The sequence below is a fragment of the Chiloscyllium plagiosum genome, unplaced genomic scaffold (genome assembly GCF_037043375.1).
Source record: "Chiloscyllium plagiosum isolate Xiang-an unplaced genomic scaffold, Cpla_swu_hap1 HiC_scaffold_19, whole genome shotgun sequence".
NCBI classification, from domain to species: domain Eukaryota; kingdom Metazoa; phylum Chordata; class Chondrichthyes; order Orectolobiformes; family Hemiscylliidae; genus Chiloscyllium; species Chiloscyllium plagiosum.
The window spans coordinates 65,936,908-65,958,639 of record NW_028270157.1 but is presented as its reverse complement, the minus strand read 5'-3'; the positions used below and the strand labels follow the sequence as shown (position 1 = coordinate 65,958,639).

The 21,732-nt window shown below is 45.6% G+C and overlaps 1 protein-coding gene across 1 annotated transcript in view; it reads left to right on the top strand.

Moving 5' to 3' along the window:
* LOC122546735 (uncharacterized) overlaps positions 1-21,732 on the top strand; it is a 110,974-nt gene that overhangs the window by 11,590 nt on the left and 77,652 nt on the right. The window contains exons 4-11 of the mRNA XM_087996934.1: positions 1,307-1,429; positions 2,158-2,283; positions 5,007-5,192; positions 6,417-6,635; positions 7,158-7,277; positions 8,279-8,473; positions 10,061-10,159; positions 12,537-12,707. Coding sequence (XP_087853060.1) covers positions 1,307-1,429; positions 2,158-2,283; positions 5,007-5,192; positions 6,417-6,635; positions 7,158-7,277; positions 8,279-8,473; positions 10,061-10,159; positions 12,537-12,707 — 1,239 coding nt within the window. The remainder of the gene's footprint in view (positions 1-1,306; positions 1,430-2,157; positions 2,284-5,006; positions 5,193-6,416; positions 6,636-7,157; positions 7,278-8,278; positions 8,474-10,060; positions 10,160-12,536; positions 12,708-21,732) is intronic.

Sequence of the window (21,732 nt, the reverse complement as noted above, 5' to 3'; positions counted from 1 at the left end):
CCACCATGAAACTGTTGTAAAGTACGGGTTTAGTTCCTCCAGCATTTCTTTGCTCCCCTTTGCTATTTCTCAAGTCTTATATTCCAGTGGTCCAATGTCCACTCCTACCTCTCTCTTATCTTAGACAAGAGCCTCTTGCAATCTTTTATACTATGAGCTAGCTTAATCTCATATTTCATCTTCTCCTACTCTATTGCGTTTTTAGTTATCCTCTGCTGGCTTTTAAAGGCTTCCAGCCTCTGGCTTCTCACTAACCTTCACCATATTGTACGCTTTTTGTTTTGCTTTTATGCTGACCCTGACCTCCCTTGTCAGCCATTGTTGCCTCATCCTCCCCTTAATCTGTTTCTTCTTAGCAAGTTTTGAGAAGATTTGTAGCTCAGGTTGAGATTCTGGATGTAAGTTTCAGACGTTTCATCACCATACTGGATAACATCATCAGTGAGCCAGACTACTCCGACCTCTTGGCATCATGGTAACCCACCAACACACTAAAACAGCAGCTATTGAACTTGAAAGATCCGATACAGACAACAAGCAAAACTAGTGTCATTTACAAAATATCTTGCAAGAACTGTAACAAACACTACATTGGACAACAGGGAGAAAACTAGCCACTGGGATACATGAACATCAACTAGCCACAAAAAGACATGACCCACTCTCACTAGTATCTTTACATATGGATGAGGAAGGACACCACTTCGACTGGGACAACATATCCATGCTAGGACAAGCCAAATAGAGACATGTATTCCTAGAAGAATTCCTAGAAACATGGCCATCCAACCGGAACTCTATCAATAAACACATTGACCTGGATTCCATTTACCACCTGCTAAGAAAACGAACAGGAAATGACATTACCACAGGAAAAGACATCACCAACCCAAGGAAACTCAAACACATAAATAAAAAGAGGACCATACCACCAATGCCTCGCCAGAGGCTCACTGATGATATTACCTAGCATCGTGACGAAATGTCTGAAAACAAACCTTCCAGCTCAGCAACCAAGCTTACATCCATGCTTCGTTTTCCTTATAATCAAGTTCTGCTGTGTCTCTCTTGACTTACCTGCAGAAACCCCTGCCATAACCTACTCATTTGAATCTGCCAGAGCAGGTGTGCTGTCTGTCTGAAGAGGACACTCTGTGATTTTACACTCCTCTATTCTCGTAATCCCTCACAGGTTTGTTGTGCAAGAGAAAAATAATTCATGCCTTCATCTTGGTGGAAATAAAAATCTTAAGGATTACGAAGCTTGGTAGCTTCCAATAAATTCTTCCTTTCTTTGGATCTCCAGATGTGAACGAATGTGAAACTGAAAGCCACGACTGTCACAGCTCGGCCTCCTGTTTCAACAGCCCTGGCTCTTTCCAATGTATGTGTGAGGCTGGTTACACTGGAGATGGGAGGAGTTGTACAGGTAATTTCACAATCTTTTCAGGCATAAGTCATCCTGTTTGCAATTTCATTTTAATCAATTGTTAAGGAAATTGCAAAATCTCAGGAGACAATTAAAGCAAACACTGATACCATTCCTGGTTTTACCTACACGCTGCCCTATTCAATTGAGTCTTTGCAAGAGGCAATGAGAAGATTCTCCATTATAATCTGATGGAAGCAGTCCAAATGTTCAAAATGTCACTGTCTCCAACTGGGTTTTTGAATAAAAATATTTTATGTTCTTTTGTGAGTGTAAGCCTGTTCCAAGTGAGGTTTTACAGGGCTCAGTACTAGATGTTCTTTTTGTTCTGAATGAATGATTTGGACCATTCTCCCCACAGCAGGTTTTGAGAAACATAGTCAACTCATTTAACTTACCTTATGTTCCTTGTGTTAATTTGCTTCTTGCTCAAGAAGCAATCCGAGAAATGAGACAGTCAGGAATAAAGGGATATGTGGATGGCATTAATCCAAGTAAATGCAGTGGCAAGAATTTGTGGTGTATAATGGGCCAAATGTTCAGGCTTTTCTTGTAGACTCTACAAAATCCCATGGCTCAGGAGCAAGAATGAATCTTGTTGGCTGCATAATGTGTCCGGCCAAGCCGTGTTGATGTGTGAGGTGACAACCATAGACTGTGGGTGCTCACACCTCTTCACTCACTCCCACTCCGATTCACTGGTGTTTATTTTTTAATGTTTCTTGCAGATGTTAATGAGTGTGCGGATCCAGCAATGAATCGGTGTGACCCAAACGCAGAGTGCCTGAACTCGGAAGGCTCCTACAGCTGTGAGTGCAACCCCTATTACAGAGGGAATGGGACACATTGTGAAGGTAAGCAGCAGGATACAGGTCCCAGCCTCCTCTCTCACTGATGGACTGACCACACAACATGAAGGTTCACTGGGCTAGAGATCCACCTTTACTGCCAGGCAGGAAAGGGAATCCAGTAGATTCTATGTGATCATTCACTCCATGAGATCTCCTTTACTGCTGTCCAGTCAGGTGATGCTGATAGCTCTGGTGGAAAGACAGAGTTCAATTGTTACTTAGTGGAAGATCAATGAAAATGAGAGAATTAATCTCTGAGCTCAGCCCTGAAGAAGGGTTACATGTGAAACGTTGACTTCTGATGCTGCCTGGCTTGCTGTGTTCTTCCAGCATCTTGCTTGTTTACCTTGGATTCCAGCGTCTTCATCCTTTTTGTCTCTGTCCGAGCTCATGAGGAGGATTGGATGATGTGTTCACAAGTAAATCAGAGAATGTGTGACCAATTCTACAAGGGCCGTTTGAGGATTTTAATTCCATTTTTAGTTGCATGAAGAAGCTGGGAATTAATCAAAAAGCAGTTGGTTAAAGTGACCACGAAGCTGTTCAGTTGCTTCAACACATCAACCAGTTCAGGCCTGTCCTGTAGAGAAACAACAGATCATCTGTACCCAAACATATCCATGCGTGACTCCAGCTCTACATCAGTGAAGTTGTCTCTGAATAGCCTAACTATCCACCCTGTGGTATTGAAACGATTGTCAAGAAAATTGGTCACCACAATCTTCTCAGAACAGCTTGAGATGTCAGTCTTACTGAGCAATGTCCACATCCCAAGAATTAAAGCAAGAAAGATTGTGGTCTGTTTTGTGACCACGTAAAATCCTTCAACAGAGAATCAAAAGCACTTGGAGATTTTCGCTCTTCCTCTCGCGCTCTCACTCACCAACAAACACATGCATGTGCGCGCACACGCACACACACGGACATGCGCCAATTTTAAGCAAATCAGAAAGTGGAATAAAAGTTTTGAGACAGCATCAGTAACAATGAAAGCATTTTGTTTCATTTTCTGCATTGTTCTCTCTGGTTTAATTTGTGTTTGCTTTGATGTAGGGCGAATAAGGACTATGCATTTGGATTTCTACGTTCCCTCTTTAAGTGACTCTTGTTTAAATAGAGACTAATTTCAGATTAGCCTGTTGATGTCTGCTTTTTTCCACAAATCCGGACGACACAAGTTTTCCATTCAACAATTGTGGGCGGCACGGTGGCACAGTGGTTAGCACTGCTGCCTCACAGCGCCAGAGACCCGGGTTCAATTCCCGCCTCAGGCGACTGACTGTGTGGAGTTTGCACATTCTCCCCGTGTCTGCGTGGGTTTCCTCCGGGTGCTCCGGTTTCCTCCCACAGTCCAAAGATGTGCAGGTCAGGTGAATTGGCCATGCTAAATTGCCCGTAGTGTTAGGTAAGGAGTAGATGTAGGAGTATGGGTGGGTTGCGCTTCGGCGGGGCGGTGTGGACTTGTTGGGCCGAAGGGCCTGTTTCCACACTGTAAGTAATCTAATCTAATCTAATCTAATGGTAGCTTTATTATCGGACAGCCGGTGAGTGATTCAAAGCATCACCACAATAGCCGAGTGCCGTCTTGTAGCGACTCCTCACGATTATCTGCCTTACACCCAGAGACAGTATATTACATAGGAATTGAACAAAGACTGATCGGTCACATGGATGATTGACATCGCATAACTTAAAGTAGCCAATTATGATTTTACAAAACCCGATGAATTTCCATGTCCTCTAATAACGTGTGAATGAACCGATTATAGTATCTTCCACGATTATGTGTTAATGGAAAGGAATTAAGGCAGTAAGGTTTTGCCTGCTACAAATTGGGAACCCACATACCAATGCTAATATGAAGGTGTGGTAACTTGGAGATTCACATACCTGTGTTAATCTGGAGGGGAAGTGAATGGGGATTCACATACCGATGCTAATATGGAGGGGAAGTAAGACAAAGGGAGAGGAGGCAGTTAATTGGGTTGGAGCCAGCAATATTAGTCCTGTCTGGAAATGACAAAGGTCTTGTCTAGGTTTACTTGGAGGGAATCCACATGTGTGGATTGAAAGAGTACAGGCTTTCAGTTGCTGTTACAGTAAGTCTTTTTTAGGTAGTGAGATCTTTAACCCTGAAGTCCCCAATGTGCCCTGGAAGAGAAGTAAAGCATGGAACTGACTCCTCTGTGACATATTAACTTCTTCAATCCCATATGTTCTCCTCAGGGAGTATCATTTCCTGCGTGAAATGCCGTTGACAGCATCCTCCACAGAGCACTGAATGTCATGCTCTGTATCTGAGCAAACCCAAACAAACACACAATGTCAGCCTTGCTGTAAATGAATGCAACACAATGTCCCTCCAGAACAGGATCCCGAAGAGGGCCACAAAATATTGACATAAAGCTGGGTATCCCGAGTAAAAGATTTAGAAATTTTCCAGTCACACGAAGCAGCTGTAAACATTCCTGAGCAAAATGACAGGAGGGTTTCCTGCATCACCCACACATCATGTTTAGGGAACTGCGAGGTTTGAAAAGTGTTGGTTTTATGGATTAAACCAGGTGTACTGCAGTCTACATTTCGATTTCTTGTGTGTGTTTGTTATGCAGCTGCTGGGGAGTCACTGAATTACTGAATTGTAAAATATCAGAGAGAACAACTATGGCATTAACAAAGAGCCAAACTTGTCTAAGGTACTTCATGTTTTCCTTCTCTGTTTCTAGGATGCTTTTGCCCACCAGAAATTATCCCGGGAACAGCGAACCAGCCGGCTGTATCAGGGCATCCCTGCCCCTGTGTATCAGGCTTTATCACGTCCAATAACTTCCCGAGTCTGTACCAGAACAGCGCAGACATGTACTGGTTCTTCAACATGGCCCAGTTGTCTAACACCACTCGACAGTACAGAGGTAAATGGCAACTTCATTCCAAAAGGTGAGAGAAGATACATTGAGCTGCTGCACCATTCACTGATCAGAGAGTAGACCCTCGGGAGTGACTGTGTGAGCTGGTTCTCTCTCCAGCCTGAGGTTGTCAGTCCAACATGAATGCTACTCTGGGACCTCTGAACATTTAACACTGTACTGCAGCCCCTCAGTGCCCTATCTGAGATGTGAATGATTAATGGCAGTAGCAACCCACAATTCTCTCTTCTTCAGAAACTGCTCTATCCATTCTGTGCTTTTCACTATTTTGAATAGGCATAAGAATATAGGAACTAGGAGTAGGCCCCTTGAGCTTGCTCTTCCATTGAATGTACAATCATGGCTCAGCACATCTTGGTCTCAAGTCTACTTTGCTGCCCACTCTCCAAAATCCTTTGACCTGTTACTAATAAAACTCTATTCAGAATCTACCTGCCTCCTTTAAACGTATTCTGTGTAACAGCATCCACACCGCTCCACTGTAGTGAATCCCACAGATCCCAGGAGAAGTATTTCCTCCTCATCTCTTTTGTAAATCTTATGCCCCTTTGCCTCAAACTTTCATTCTGGATGTTACGCACTCACACAATATCGGCAGTGAAAGTTGGGAGAATGGGAGAAAAAGATTTCGCTTGTTATTATTCCTTCTGCACAGATAAATCTTTCATCGTTGAACCATCTGAGAGGTTTCACAATCCAAATTTAGCCATGGCTCTAACAGCCGAACTGGCGAGGATTGGGAATTTGGCCAAACGTGGCTGGCTTTCCAGGACTCAGACCATTAATGTAGGTTGCTGAGCTCTTGTTGGTATTTCAGCCCAAGTGAGAGTGTTCACATGATGGGAACATGGTTGCAGTTCCTGGCAGGTTTGGGGCAGGTCGATCCACAAGAGACAGCGCTTTGATCAACATTTTGCAATCACTGATTAATTACACATGACAAGGTCATTTAGCGAAGCTAAACCTCCCCCGTTATCACCTTCACCACCCTGCACTCTAGATTATTGGTTGTTGCTGAATGGAATGGGAATCCACTGCCTTCTGACTGGGAGGTACAATAGCTAATACTGAACCAAATATGTTTGCAGCAGTGGGCGGGGATCACGAGTGTGCACAATGTTCTTGTCCAACTGTGAAGAGGTGGACACCACGGACTCTGTACAGAAATGTGGCTCCACGAAAGAGTCTCTGTATTGTTGTTCCACACAGGAATCCGATTCCAGGTGGAGTCACTCTCTGTGGAGTCCCAGGAGGATTACATCTCCTTTGGATGTGGAACAGATCCTGATCGACAGAAACAGTTCACACTGACCCAGAAAAACTTGAACATCACGACCTTTCACCTCTCTGATTGCACAGACTCCTGGGTCCATTTCCACTCTGGCCCCAATGTGCCGAACACAAGGTTCAAAATTTATTATGAAATGGGTGAGTTTTGTTTAATTCTTCTCTCATGTCATTGGTCCATCTCTACCTCGGAATAAAAGTAATTTGAGAATTGGGGCTTCATGTTGTCTTATTTTATGATATTGTTCCAATTTCACCATCATGTTTGTATGCCATATAAAGAACATGCCATATAAAGCAGTGGTTAGCACTGCTGCCTCTCAGCAACAGGGTCCCAGGTTCAATTCCAGCCTCAGGCCACACCGTCTGTGTGGAGTTTGCACATTCTCCCTGTGTCTGTGTGGGTTTCCCCCGGGTGCTCCGGTTTCCTCCCACAATCCAAGGATGTGCGGGTTAGGTGAATTGGCCACGCTAAAATGCCCATCAGGGATGTCACATTAGTCAGGGGTAATGGTTTGTCCCCATTATAGATTGTGAAGTCTTTCTTAAAATAATTTGTGTTTGTAATGGGAGGGGGCAGGGAAAGTTTTGCCCAGACTTTCTCTAACTCGCCCTTGCATTGTGTGAACACATTAATATTCCGGTGTGCCCTTGGTTTTGCAGTGCCCCGTCTATGCCTGAACCTGAGTTGTGACGTCAATGCAGTTTGTTACAGAGACAGCGCCGAGTCCCTGATATGTAGCTGCAAACCAGGCTGGAGGAGATCAGGTCCCAGGTGTTACGGTAAGGCAGTCCCACCACATGCATTTCTCTCCACTGAAGCCAGTTTTTATACTGTCCCGGTTTGTGTTTGGAGCCTGATGGAGCTGCGGCTGAACCCTGGAGTTTGCATGGAGCCTGGATCCTGGTGTGGGAGCTTGGCTCAGTCACTAGCTCGAGGAGAAAGTGAGGTCTGCAGATGCTGGAGATCAAAGTTGAAACTTTATTGCTGGAACAGCACAGCAGGTCAGGCAGCATCCAGGGAACAGGAGATTCGACATTTCGGAAGAAGGGCCTGTGCCCGAAACGTCGAATCTCCTGTTCCCTGGATGCTGCCTGACCTGCTGTGCTGTTCCAGCAATAAAGTTTCAACTCAGTCACTAGCTCATTGAGCTTTATTCCTGATGAAGGGCTTTTGCCCGAAACGTCGATTTTGCTGCTCGTCGGATGCTGCCTGAATTGCTGTGCTCTTCCAGCACCACTGATCCAGAATCTGGTTTCCAGCATCTGCAGTCATTGTTTTTACCTCTGTATCAGGTGGTCAAGGGCTCAAATCCACTTGAAAAATTGACCACTCACTGTCACTGAACTGCCTACTCATGGTTTTATCAACATTATGTAAATAGCACAAGATGCTTGAGTCTATCTCTCCGAACTTATTATACAAGATCAGTCTAGAAAGATTCCTGTCACTCTAGGGACCCAACACAATCCTGCAATCTTTAAATGTCTACTTGTTCAATATATCACGAAAAATGTTACATTTCATAGATATGCAGATCTTCAGATTGCTAACAGACATATGGTGACTGCTAATTTTATTATTAGTGTTGGAAATCTTTATAAAAGGAGACACTGATTGTTCTGGAAGCAGCTTCTCTTACAATGCTATAAATAATCATCAGGTCTAATTATTCTACAGTTCTACATTAATCATTCATGGTCAATGTCGCTTCTAGCTGTGCAAGCTCATGCTTTGCCATCTACCTAATGTATTCATTGCCACCTCTCCACTCCTTCCCTAGAGCTCAGGAACATGGTACAAGGTGTAACAGCCAGTGTCACAGGATCCAATGTCACATTGAGATGGACGGTCGTCCCAATACCCGGGACTGAGATTCTCAACTACCAAGTTAACACAAACTGCACAAACCACACCAACGGGATCATCCAGCTACAAACTTACCAACCTGGAAACACCACCAGTTTAGTCTTTACTGGTAGGTAGTTCAATCTCACTTAGACTTTGTCTGCCACTTAGTCTATCTTTTAGACATAGCATAACATGTTGCTATCTTGTTTCAAGATCAAAGCAGCAGTAACCTGGCCTTTGAAACCTGCTATAGTTATTGCCAATGATATCATTTGGTTATCCTATTTTCCAATTTTGACTTTCACTGACTTTGCCAAGTTCCTGCCACTTATCGTCTTGTGTCCTATCTGAAAGACTTCTGAATCTTACTGGAGTCCGAGACACTTTTGCTGCTTCTCATTTGGAAGGCAGCACAGAGCTCCAGCTCAGACCTGGGACTGAACGTTAAGGAACCTGAGAGAGATAAAGCAGAGAGGTCCTGGGGTTTGAACATGCACTAAGCAGGGTTTTGTCAGGTCTCCTTATTGTTCTAGAGCACAGTATACAGGATTGTGTAGCTGGCTACAGTCATTCAACATTTCAGTAAAACCCCTCACTGGGATTGGCTACCTCAAAGGAAATTTCTATTGATCTCACACCAGTAACGGAATAAAATGTCCTGAAGTGCTCCACAATAGCTTTGTCAAAGAAGATTAAATGCTGAGTCATTTTACAATATTAGGCCATTACCAAAATATTTCCCTCAAGCACCTTTTAAAGGAACAGTGCGACATTGACAGTTTCAGGGAGCGTGTTCCGTGCTGAGCTCTGCACAGCTGAAGACACATTGTTCCCGCTGATTGGGCAATTAATATTGAGAGTGCTCATGTGACTAGATTCAGAGAAACCGAGATATCTCAGAGAGCTGTGGGCTGGAGGAAGAGATTGAGATACAGAAGGGGCAAGTCCAAGGAAAGATTAAAAATCAAGGTCAAGCATTTTAAAGTAAATAGGGATGCATGACTGGTCAGTGAGCACAGGGATGATGTGTGAATGGGCTTTGCTGAGTGTTTGGATGTGGGCAGCAGAATTTACGATAGACTTGAATTTAAGAAGGTAGAGGAGCAGAGAGAAAGAGTAGAATTTTGGATTAGATTAGACTAGATTAGATTACAGTGTGGAAACAGGCCCTTCGGCCCAACAAGTCCACACCGACCCGCCGAAGCGCAACCCACCCATACCCCTACATTTACCCCATACCTAACACTACGGGCCGACCCGCCAAAGCGCAACCCACCCATACCCCTACATTTACCCCATACCTAACACTACGGGCCGACCTGCCGAAGCGCAATCCACCCATACCCCTACATTTACCCCATACCTAACACTACGGACAATTTAGCATGGCAAATTCACCTGACCTGCACATCTTTGGACTGTGGGAGGAAACCAGAGCACCTGGAGGAAACCCACGCAGACACGGGGAGAACGTGCAAACTCCACACAGTCAGTCACCTGAGGCGGGAATTGAACCCGGGTCTCTGGCGCTGTGAGGCAGCACTGCTAACCACTGTGTCACCGTGCCGCCCACATGTTCCAAGTCTATGCAGCTTGATCCTCCACTGCAACGCATTTACTAATGAGGTATATAAGAAACTCAGAAGGGTATTAATGGAAGATATTATTCACGTTTTGTATGTAGTCTTGGTGACTAATGTGACTGAAATTCCAGGTCTGGGCTCCCTATCACTGTGTACCACTGTGATCCAGGTAAACACCTCCTCTGATGGCCTGGTGACCACTCAGCCTTTTACCTTCAGGACCTTCTCTGGTGAGTTTTTCCCATTCTCTTTTTGTGACTTGTTCCACAAAGTCCAGTCTCAGGCAAGTCTCCATAATTCAAGCCAGTATTTGGAAACAATTTGATGCAGAGCAGAATTGAGGAGGGGTGGTACAAAGTATCTCAGTAACTGTTGTCCTCAGGGCGACTGGTTAATTGGGCCAAGAGGGAAATTGTTGTCTGCTTGTTTTATAAAAACAACATCAGAAACATTGCAGAATGATCTTTCAATGCTGTTTCCATCATTATCCAATACAAGAATTAGGGAACTCAAGAAAATTCCCTCAAATCATAGACTTGAAGGTTCCTCTGTACTTCATTTGGAGATATTGTGAGGAATGGCTTGCTGAACGACAGGACTATGAAACTGATGATCTTCACAAATGATTAAGAGAAAAATTTCTCATTCTTGCCACACAAGGTCAGAGCTGTGTTTTTTTAATACTAATTCTAACCCTCAGCAGAATGAGCTTAGAAATAGGACCGATCCAGGATAATTAAGAAGGAGTAATATGTGGAACATGATTTCTGAGCTCAAGATCCTAGGAAGTTGTATTCCCAAAAAGCCTTGTAACCTGGGATGTACAGTTATAACTCATAACATCAGAACTGGGACAATCTGTTGATAAACTACAGATTGAGAAAAGCATCAAGAAAACGTGAAGCAAAATCAAAAACTCCCTCCTGCTGACTTGACTGACAGCTCTCTTTTGCTTCTGGTTAAGAGACACTTTGTAGATGCAGAATGAAAAGGTGACAAATTATTGTTGAGCTCTGAATGATTTCTATTACAGGACAGGGAAACCGAAACCTTCCTCAAGGCAGTAAATGGCTTCGTGGGGCACAGCCACTGATAACGAGTCATATCATAAAGGGAGTTACACTTCGTTAGTTAACAAACTTCATTGGTACAAAACTAGGAACTGAGGAGGGGTACTGAGAGTTGGGTGTCCAGATACAGAAAATAATGTTTCGAAAATATCTAATTCAATATTAACCTTGATTTCAAATGGGACTGGAAGACAGAAGAGAAGATGGGATATTACATTTGTAGAAAGCTGCAATCAGAGTATGTCCAGTGTACACAGTTCCATTTTGGCAATGTATCTTAGTAAGTTTAAATAGCTTTTGAAGTAGGTAAAACACATTTCACCTGAATGATCCCAGGCTTCAGAGGATTGAATTGTGAGGAGAGATTTCATGACCCTGGTTTGAGTAACGGAGATTGGGTACAGGTAAAGATATTCTCTTAAGGATAGAGACTGAGGGATAACCGAGAACAAAGGAATAGAAGCTTAAAATTGGAATTAGCCTGTTCAAGGGTGAAATCAGTGTTGCTGCACAAACAGTAGGAGATGTTTGTGACTTGTGCACCAACAGGAGCTTTGAAGACTGGATTTGATCGCAGCTGCAGGTATGTACGAATCACAGCAAGGCAGAGCCAGTTTTCACCTGTGACCTTCAGGAAGGGGAGAGGTGCAGTGGGCAATGTGCTGCAGGTTATTTTCCAGTGAATGGTGACTGAGCTGCTGAACAGCCCCAGGCAAGCTCCGAACCCAGCTACACTAGTCAGGCTGAAGAGGATCCAGCTGTCAGTGGGATGAGCTGAAGGCAGCTCTTCACGCAATGTTCCTCATCCTCTGATTTATTTTCTGACTGTGCTGGAGTCAGACTGTCAAAACTGTGGGTCTGTAACTCTTGTCAGCAACAGATGGGTTAACAGTCGCTGTATTGTCAGGAATTGTACCTTCATTAAAGCAGTAGACACAATAATGATGTAAAAGCACATAAATGTAGTACTACTTATTTTGCACAATACAGCTTCAGTCCTGGATGGTTTCTAATATGTGCAAAATGAAAGTTTTCCAATAGCTCAGCCTGCCTACTGAGTGAGCTGCTACATTGCTGGTGTCTCGCCTGCTTTCCACCAAGTGTGGGGGTTGATCTCGCTGCAAATGACCGCAGAGCGAGGGATGGCAAAATACCTCAGCCTTAGCTTCCCCCTCACCCATCCTTTAGGGAACCTGTTGATAATTTCACAGATCTCCTTCAGGATGTGGGGGTCAGATGGGATCTGTGAGAATGAATATTATCTGATTATAACTCGGATACTGAAGACATGAACGTAGTTTACAATGGAAAAGCTCACAAGCATGAAGCAATAGAAAGTGATCTTTGAGTAACCGTGAGTTCAAGCCCTTTAGAAAGGGATGAATGAAAGGTGTTTTTATTTTCATTAAAATGCAATCTTGAAAAAAACAATTAACTTTACACCCCTAAGCACAAGTTGCCTTTTCTGCAATGATCACATCAGTTACTACTTTTCATGTTGTGAATAATGTTTTTCTCTTTTGGATAATGATTCCAGAATCTCTGAGTTTGACCTCCATCTCCACCACCAGTGCTGTGATCTCCTGGGTCCCTCTTGGGAGTGTGAGTGCTCTGAGGGGCTGCAGTCTGAGCTACTACAGCATTGGGAGCCCCGACACTGTCCACACTGTCAGCCTCGTCCCAGTCAGTACAGAGGCAGTGATCACAGGTAAGATAGGAAGTCAACTGGCCTTCATCTATGTGGACAAGCATTGACGTTCTGTAAAACTTCACAGAACATTGAAAAAAACAACTTGTGCCTTTGATGATCTTGCATTTTATCCAAACGTGTTCATTTTAACGTTTCACCCCTTTTAAATCCAGGAAGTATGGCTGCTGATGCTCATAACCCAAGGAGCAATGAGGTAAAGATTTGATCATCTGCTTCATTGATGTTCAGGGAATAACTATTGGCCAGGATACCAGGGAAATCTGCCCTACTCCTCCTTTGATATTTGATTGTAAGACCTCCTACTGAGCTGAGTACTGAGTTGAGTCTTTGATTTATTGTTTCACCAGAAAGCCAGTTCCCCTTTCAATGCTGTACTGGAGTGTTAGCTGTTACTTTGTACTGAAGGGGAAATGAGAGGTTATGCACTTCAACAGGAAGAATAGAGGGTATGAATGTTATTTAAATGGAGAAAGACTGCAGAAAGCAATACATTTGGGAGTCCTCGTCCATGAATCACAAACTTGTAGCTCTAAGTTCAACAGGTAATAGGGAAGGCAATGGAGTGTTGACATTTATTTCAAAGGGATTGGAATAACACAGTAGGAAGGTTTTGCTAAAGCTATACAGGGCACTAATCAGAAAACACCTGGAAAAGAGTGAACACTTTCCTTATGTAAGGGAAGATATTACAGCATTGGTTGTGGTTCTGTTCGCCGAGCTGGGAATTTGTGTTGCAGACGTTTCATCCCCTGTCTAGGTGACATCCTCAGTGCTTGGGAGCCTCCTGTGAAGCGCTTCTGTGATCTTTCCTCCGGCATTTATAGTGGTTTGAATCTGCCGCTTCCGGTTGTCAGTTCCAGCTGTCTGTTGCAGTGGTCGGTATATTGGGTCCAGGTCGATGTGCTTATTGATTGAATCTGTGGATGAGTGTCATGCCTCTAGGAATTCCCTGGCTGTTCTCTGTTTGGCTTGCCCTATACCGAGCATGAGCAAAACCAATGTAGTGTACAAAATCCCATGCAAGGACTGCACAAAACACTACAAAGGACAAACAGGAAGACAGCTAACAATCCGCATCCATGAACACCAACAAGCCACGAAACGACATGACCAGCTATCCTTAGTAGCCACACACGCAGATGACAAGCAACATGAATTCGACTGGGACAACACTACTGTTATAGGACAAGCCAAACAGAGAACAGCCAGGGAATTCCTAGAGGCATGGCACTCATCCACAGATTCAATCAATAAGCACATCAACCTGGACCCAATATACCGGCCACTGCAGCGGACAGCTGGAATTGACAACCGGAAGCGGCAGTTTCAAACCACTATAAATGCTGGAGGAAACATCACAGAAGCGCTTCACAGGAGGCTCCCAAGCACTGAGGATGTAACCTAGACAGGGGATGAAACGTCTGCAACACAAATTCCCAGCTCGGCGAACAGAACCACAACAACGAGCACCCGAGCTACAAATCTTCTCACAAACTTTGAACAGCATTGGAAATGGTCCAGAGAATGTCCACTGGGCTGATACCTAGTATAGAGGTTCTGAGGAGAGGTTGGGTTTATCCTTGCTGCAATGTGGAAAAATGAGACTTTATTGAAGCAGACAAGACTCTGACAGGACTTGGCAGGGTAGATGTGAAAAGCCTGTCTCCATTTGTGGAAGAGTCTCGGACCCGAGGACATAATCTCAGAATTAGGGGTCACCCATTTACAACCGAGATAAGCAAGAATTTCTTGTCTCAGAAGGTAGTTCTTTATGGCAGAGGGCTGTTGAGGTTGGGATTTCAATCAATGTAGTGGGAGTGAGAGACTTGGAGCAGGAACAGTTCCTCGGTTTCCATCTGGGAATGGGCACCTTGGCACTATACTGCAATACAGTCTGAGAATCTGGCTGAAGGTCATTTTAATCACAGCAAATTGACCAGATCTTGTCCTTTATTAAACTGAATTAATTTTTAATCAAAGGGTCACAGTCTGGTACATGTGACCTCTAACCTTGGGCATGTCATAATTAGCTTAAATTAAAAGTGCATTCAAAACAGATTTTCATTACATTATAAGAAATTTAGCAGCTGATTTAAAACCATTGTAAAATTATTATGATTTGGAGATGCCGGTGTTGGACTAGGGTGTACAAAGTTAAAAATCACACAACACCAGGTTATAGTCCAACAGGTTTACTTGGAAGCACACTAGTTTTCAGAACGCTGCTCCTTCATCAGGTGCCTGATACACAACCACTAGATGAAGGAGCAGTGCTTCGAAAGCTAGTGTGCTTCCAATTAAATCTGTTGGACTATAACCTGGTGTTGTGTGATTTTTAACTGTGAAATTATTAATTTCCCTAGAATATTGAACCTATTAATTCAAATTTCATGCAAATCTTTCTCAATTCATGTCGATTGCCACACCTTAGGGGAGAAAATCAGAAAAGACTTCCTCCTTCTCAATCTCTTTTTAGCCAATTTATAATTTAGTTTCCAATGGCACCTAAGACAAGTTGTCCTTCAATACGATCGTCTCCCTGTTGGTTAATAATGTGTGGGACCTAAAACCGGGTCGAGCTTTGGTTTAAAAGGTAATGTCACTTGTTCTCTACAGCGCAGAAAGATTCCAGGTCCATTCTACTGTCATATCTGTTTAGAGTTCAACAAAAACCAAGATTTCTGGGGGTTTCTCAGTATAATATTCCAAGCTCTGAGTTAGAAGGTTGTGTGTTCAATCCTACTCCAGAGTTAGGAGCATCAAGTTTAGGCTGACCCTGCAGTGCAGTACTGAGGGAGTGCTGAACTGTCACTTGTCATAAAAACCCATCTGGTTCACTGATGTCCTTTCAGGAAGGAAATCTCCTATCTTCATCTGGCCTGGCCTCCATGAGACTCCAGACCCACAGGAATGGGGATGACTCTGAAATGCCCTTTTGGGCAAATAGAGATGGGCAATGAATGCTGGCTTAGCCAGTGATGCCCATATCCTGGGAACAAATTTAAAAACAAAACATGGACAGGAGCGCAATCTTAAATACAGTGTGAAGAGAATCTATGGGTAGGTCAAGCTATAAATATAGTGATCTTGCAGAGAGTTCCCTGGACTTCAGCTACATTAATTTGGGAAACCAAACCGCACTGTAGTGAGAAAACATAGCTCCTTATCACTACTTTAAATGGGCAAGCATTTATTAGAAATAGTCACTTTTCACTCTAGATTCTCCAACAAGAGCAGCCATTGTTTCCACATGCATAATGTCATGACCCCTCAGGATTTTATAAGTTTCAATTAAATTACCGTAATCTTTTAAACTCCAGCAAATACAAGGCTAGCCTGTCCAACCATTTCTGAAAAGGCAACCTGCTCATTCCAGGTATTGTTCTAGTAAACCTTCTCTGAACCTCCTCCTATATATTTACACTCTTCCTTCAATAAGGAGTCCCTCCCATTATAAAGTACTCTCAGATGTGGTTTCACCAATGTCCCCTAAAACTAAAGTATAGCGTTACTACTTTTGGATTCAGTTCACTTCCCAGTAAATGATTGAGTGTAGATATTAACAGCTTTCCTATTTACTTGCTGTACCTGCATACCAATCACTTGTGATTTATTCACAAAGATCTGGAGATCTGTCCACATCTGCGAGCTCTGCAGTCTCTCACCATTTAGGCAGCAGGACATTGGTATTGTCATAGTAGCGTTAGTATTAGGAATCTGGAGACCAAGATTATGTTTTGAGGACACAGGTTCAAATCCAACCAAGACAGATGGTAGAAGTTGAATTCAACAAAACTCTGGAATTAGAAGTCTAAAGATGACTATTGTGGATTGTTGAATGGAAGTTTGCCATCCTCATGCATGCATGTCACTCGATACACACATGGTTTGCTCCTAACTTCCCTTTGAAATGGTCTCACAAGCTACTCAGTTGTATGGAGATGTTAAAGGATTAATTTGTTCTGCTGACATGTAAGAAATTAGATGTCTGGGTGTTGGGTCTCTTTCTGCCTTGCAGGCAGGATGTGACAATCTAATCATGTTCTGTAAATACTGCAGTTTAAGGAGTAACCTAATTGCACAGTGTTTAAAGGAATAACCTAACCACATATTGGTTTTGCAAATAATCTAATCACTTTACTTTGTTTTTGGGTGGCATGTGACTATGGGGGAGTGTCTTATGTGCATGACTGACTGTGACGTAAAAACCTGTCTAAAGGGAGGACGGTTCCCTTGTTAAGGGAGCCTCACTTGACACACTCCACAAGCATCGTGAAAAGTGTTAAGTGATCCTCCAAAAGCTTGTACTTCCTGAAATAAATCATGGCTGTTCACAGAAATTGGTGTATTACCGTTGTATCAAACACGTAAGAATCTCAAGAAGGGAACCTAACAGCATCAATCACGAGAAAGCCTCAAAAATGAAATGAAACCAGATAGACAAGTTGATATCAGTCTAGAGAAGTGAAGCACCATGGGCAATTACAGGCCTGTTAACCCTGCAAAGTCCTCCTTGCTAACGTCTGAGGACTAATGCCAAAGATGTGTCCAGCAACAGCCTGCAACATTCATTGTCTGTGACATATGACTCTGATACTATGGCCCAGACAGCACCATCTTTAGCTCTGGATATGCCCTGTCCCACCAGCAGGACAGGCCCAGCAGTGGTGGCCACATTATGGTGTAAGGTCGGGAGGGAGTTTCTCCCAGAGCCCATGATGTTGACTCCAGACCTGATGAGAACTCACGGCTTCAGGTCAAACATTGCCAAGGAAACCTCCTGCTGGTTAACACGTATCATCTTCACATTGTGTCCTCCCCTCACCTTGAGAATACATTGGATCCTGTTGTATGGCACTATTGCATCGCTAAGTGGATCTAACAAACAGATCGAGCAACTCATGACTTTGGTATTCATGAGGGACTGTTAGCCATCAACAGTAGCAGAATTATATGCCAGCATAATCTCCAAGTTTATGGGCCAGCATATGCCCCTCTCTACCATTACCATCATGCCAGGGGATCAACCCTCATCGAATGAACAGTGTAGGAGGGCATGCTCGGAGCAGTTCCAGACATAGCAAAAAGTGAGATGTCAACCTGGTGAAGCTCCAACACAATACTGCTCAGGTGCCTAACAGCAGAAACTGCAAGTGATAGAGAGCAGAGCAATTCCACAAACAACAGATCCATCCAAGCAACATCCAGTTGTGATTGGTGGTGAAAAATTAAACAGCTCGCTGGAGGAGGAGACTCTGTAACTGTCTCCATCATCAATGATCATAGAATGAGGTAAAAACAATGACTGCAGATGCTGGAAACCAGATTCTGGATCAGTGGTGCTGGAAGAGCACAGCAATTCAGGCAGCATCCGAGGACAGGCAAAATCGACGTTTCGGGCAAAAGCCCTTCATCAGGAATAAAGGCAGAGAGCCTGAAGCGTGGAGAGATAAGCTAGAGGAGGGTGGGGGTGGGGAGAGAGTGGCATAGAGTACAATAGGTCAGTGGGGAAGGAGATGAAGGTGATAGGTCAGGGAGGAGAGGGTGGAGTGGATAGGTGGAAAAGGAGCTGGGCAGGTCGGACAAGTCCGGACAGGTCAGGGGATCGAGTTGCTGGAAGTTAGAAGCTAGGATGAGGTGGGGGAAGGGGAAATGAGGAAACTGTTGAAATCCACATTGATGCCCTGGGGTTGAAGTGTTCCGAGGCGGAAGATGAGGCGTTCTTCCTCCAGGCGTCTGGTGGTGAGGGAGCGGCGGTGGAGGAGGCCCAGCACCTCCATATCCTCGGCAGAGTGGGAGGGGGAGTTGAAATGTTGAGCCACTGGGCGATTTGGTTGATTGATGCGGGTGTCTCGGAGATGTTCCCTAAAGCGCTCTGCTAGGAGGCGCCCAGTCTCCCCAATGTAGAGGAGACCGCATCGGGAGCAACGGATACAATAGATGATATTAGTGGATGTGCAGGTAAAACTTTGATGGATGTGGAAAGCTCCTTTGGGGCCTTGGATAGAGGTGAGGGAGGAGGTGTGGGCGCAGGTTTTACAGTTCCTGCGGTGGCAGGGGAAAGTGCCAGGATGGGAGGGTGGGTCGTAGGGGGGCGTGGACCTGACCAGGTAGTCACGGAGGGAACGGTCTTTGCGGAAGGCGGAGAGGGGTGGGGAGGGAAATATATCCCTGGTGGTGGGGTCTGTTTGGAGGTGGCGGAAATGTCGGCGGATGATTTGGTTTATGCGAAGGTTGGTAGGGTGGAAGGTGAGCACCAGGGGCGTTCTGTCCTTGTTGCGGTTGGAGGGGTTGGGTCTGAGGGCGGAGGTGCGGGATGTGGATGAGATGCGTTGGAGGGCATCTTTAACCACGTGGGAAGGGAAATTGCGGTCTCTAAAGAAGGAGGCCATCTGGTGTGTTCTATGGTGGAACTGCTCCTCCTGGGAGCAGATACGGCGGAGGCGGAGGAATTGGGAATAAGGGATGGCATTTTTGCAAGAGTTAGGGTGGGAAGAGGTGTAATCCAGGTAGCTGTGGGAGTCGGTGGGTTTGTAGAAGATGTCAGTGTCAAGTCGGTCGTCACTGATGGAGATGGAGAGGTCCAGGAAGGGGAGGGAGGTGTCAGAGATGGTCCAGGTAAATTTAAGGTCAGGGTGGAATGTGTTGGTGAAGTTGATGAATTGCTCAACCTCCTCGCGGGAGCACGAGGTGGCGCCAATGCAGTCATCAATGTAGCGGAGGAAGAGGTGGGGAGTGGTGCCGGTGTAATTACGGAAGATCGACTGTTCTACGTAGCCAACAAAGAGACAGGCATAGCTGGGGCCCATACGTGTGCCCATGGCTACCCCTTTGGTCTGGAGGAAGTGGGAGGATTCAAAGGAGAAATTGTTAAGGGTGAGGACCAGTTCGGCCAAACGAATGAGAGTGTCGGTGGAGGGGTACTGTTGGGAACGTCTGGAGAGGAAAAAACGGAGGGCTTGGAGGCCCTGGTCATGGCGGATGGAGGTGTAGAGGGATTGGATATCCATAGTGAAGATGAGGCGTTGGGGGCCGGGGAAACGGAAGTCTTGGAGGAGGTGGAGGGCGTGGGTGGTGTCTCGAACGTATGTGGGGAGTTCCTGGACTAGGGGGGATAGGACAGTGTCGAGGTAGGTAGAGATGAGTTCAGTGGGGCAGGAGCATGCTGAGACAATGGGTCGGCCAGGGTGGTCAGGCTTGTGGATCTTGGGAAGGAGGTAGAACCGGGCAGTGCGGGGTTCCAGGACTATGAGGTTGGAAGCTGTGGGTGGGAGATCTCCTGAGGTGATGAGGTTCTGTATGGTCTGGGAGATGATGGTTTGGTGATGGGGGGTGGGGTCATGGTCAAGGGGGCGGTAGGAAGAGGTGTCCTCGAGTTGGCGTTTGGCTTCAGCGATGTAGAGGTCAGTGCGCCAGACTACCACTGCGCCCCCTTTGTCCGCTGGCTTGATGGTGAGGTCAGGATTGGAGCAGAGGGATTGGAGGGCTGCGCGTTGTGAGGGTGAGAGGTTGGAGTGGGGGAGGGGGGTCGACAGGTTGAGGCGGTTAATGTCCCGGCGGCAGTTGGAAATGAAGAGGTCGAGGGCAGGTAATAGGCCAGCGCGGGGTGTCCAGGTGGATGCAGTGTGTTGGAGGTGGGCGAAGGGGTCCTCGGAAAGTGGGTGGGAGTCCTGATTATGAAAGTAAGCTCGGAGGCGGAGGCGACGGAAGAATTGTTCGATGTCACGGCGTGTATTAAATTCATTGATGCGTGGACGGAGGGGGACGAAGGTGAGTCCTTTGCTGAGGACTGATCGTTCGTCCTCAGTGAGGGGGAGGTCTGGGGGGATGGTGAAAACTCGGCAGGGCTGGGAGCTGGGATCTGGTGTGGGTGTGGAGCTGGGAGTGGGGTCGGAGCCAGTCCCTGGAGTGGGTGTGATGGTGGGGGGAATGGGGGTAGAGTCATGAGCAGGAGTAGTGTTCCCCTCAGGGTTCTGGGGGGTGGGGATAGTGACAGTGGGGTCTGTGGGGGGCGTGTCAGCAGAATGCAGGTGAGTGGCGCTGGTGGGGGCGGAAGTGGTGGCAGACACGGCAGTAGGGGTGGCGGAAGTCACTGAGCGTGTGGCATCAGCGATGATGTGAGGGCCGGAAGTGGCTGTGGGAGTGGCCATGATAGGGGCAGAAGTGACATCATCAATCAGCGTGGGGGTGGTAGCTGCATCAGCCGCATGGCTAATGGTGTTTCCGAGGCCAGGGGAATCTTCTGGAATGTTCAAGGAGCGCTGGTTATGGAGCTGGGTAGATAAAAGTTTGTTGTACTTACAGTTTTTGATGTTTGAGATGGAATTGAAATACTGTTTGTTGAGAGTATGAATTCTCCTGAGGATGTAGTACAGAGTGGGTCCTTTGTAATTCTGAGAGAGTGTGGCCCTCAGCTGAGGCAGGGCAGACTGTAGAGAGGTTAGGTACCGGCGCATTGCTGCAAGCGTGGAGCGGAGGATCTTGATGGAGAACCATTGCTGGTGTTTTTGAATCTGTAATCTGTACTGTTTGTCCTGTTCGGGTCCGAACTCTGCTGGTTTAAAGGTGGTCCGGAGTCCGTGTGGGGTGAGTTGGTTACGGAGGCAGGCACTGAGGAAGCAGATGTGGCTGTGATAGCGAGTTTGTTTCAGGACATGGTTGAAGAGCTTCAGGGCTGAGGAAATGACCTGGGAGTTGCAGTGAGAGAGAGACTCCCTGAGATTCTTGTAGAGAGAGGAGGAAAACTTCTTCAAGGCAGGCATCCTTGCAAGAGGATTCGCAGTAGGGTTAAAATCAACGAGGTAAAAACAATGACTGCAGATGCTGGAAACCAGATTCTGGATTAGTGGTGCTGGAAGAGCACAGCAATTCAGGCAGCATCCAAGGACAGGCAAAATCGACGTTTCGGGCAAAAGCCCTTTATCAGGAATAAAGGCAGAGAGCCTGAAGCGTGGAGAGATAAGCTAGAGGAGGGATCCCTACAGTGCAGAAAGAGGCCATTCGGCCCATCAAGTCTACATCG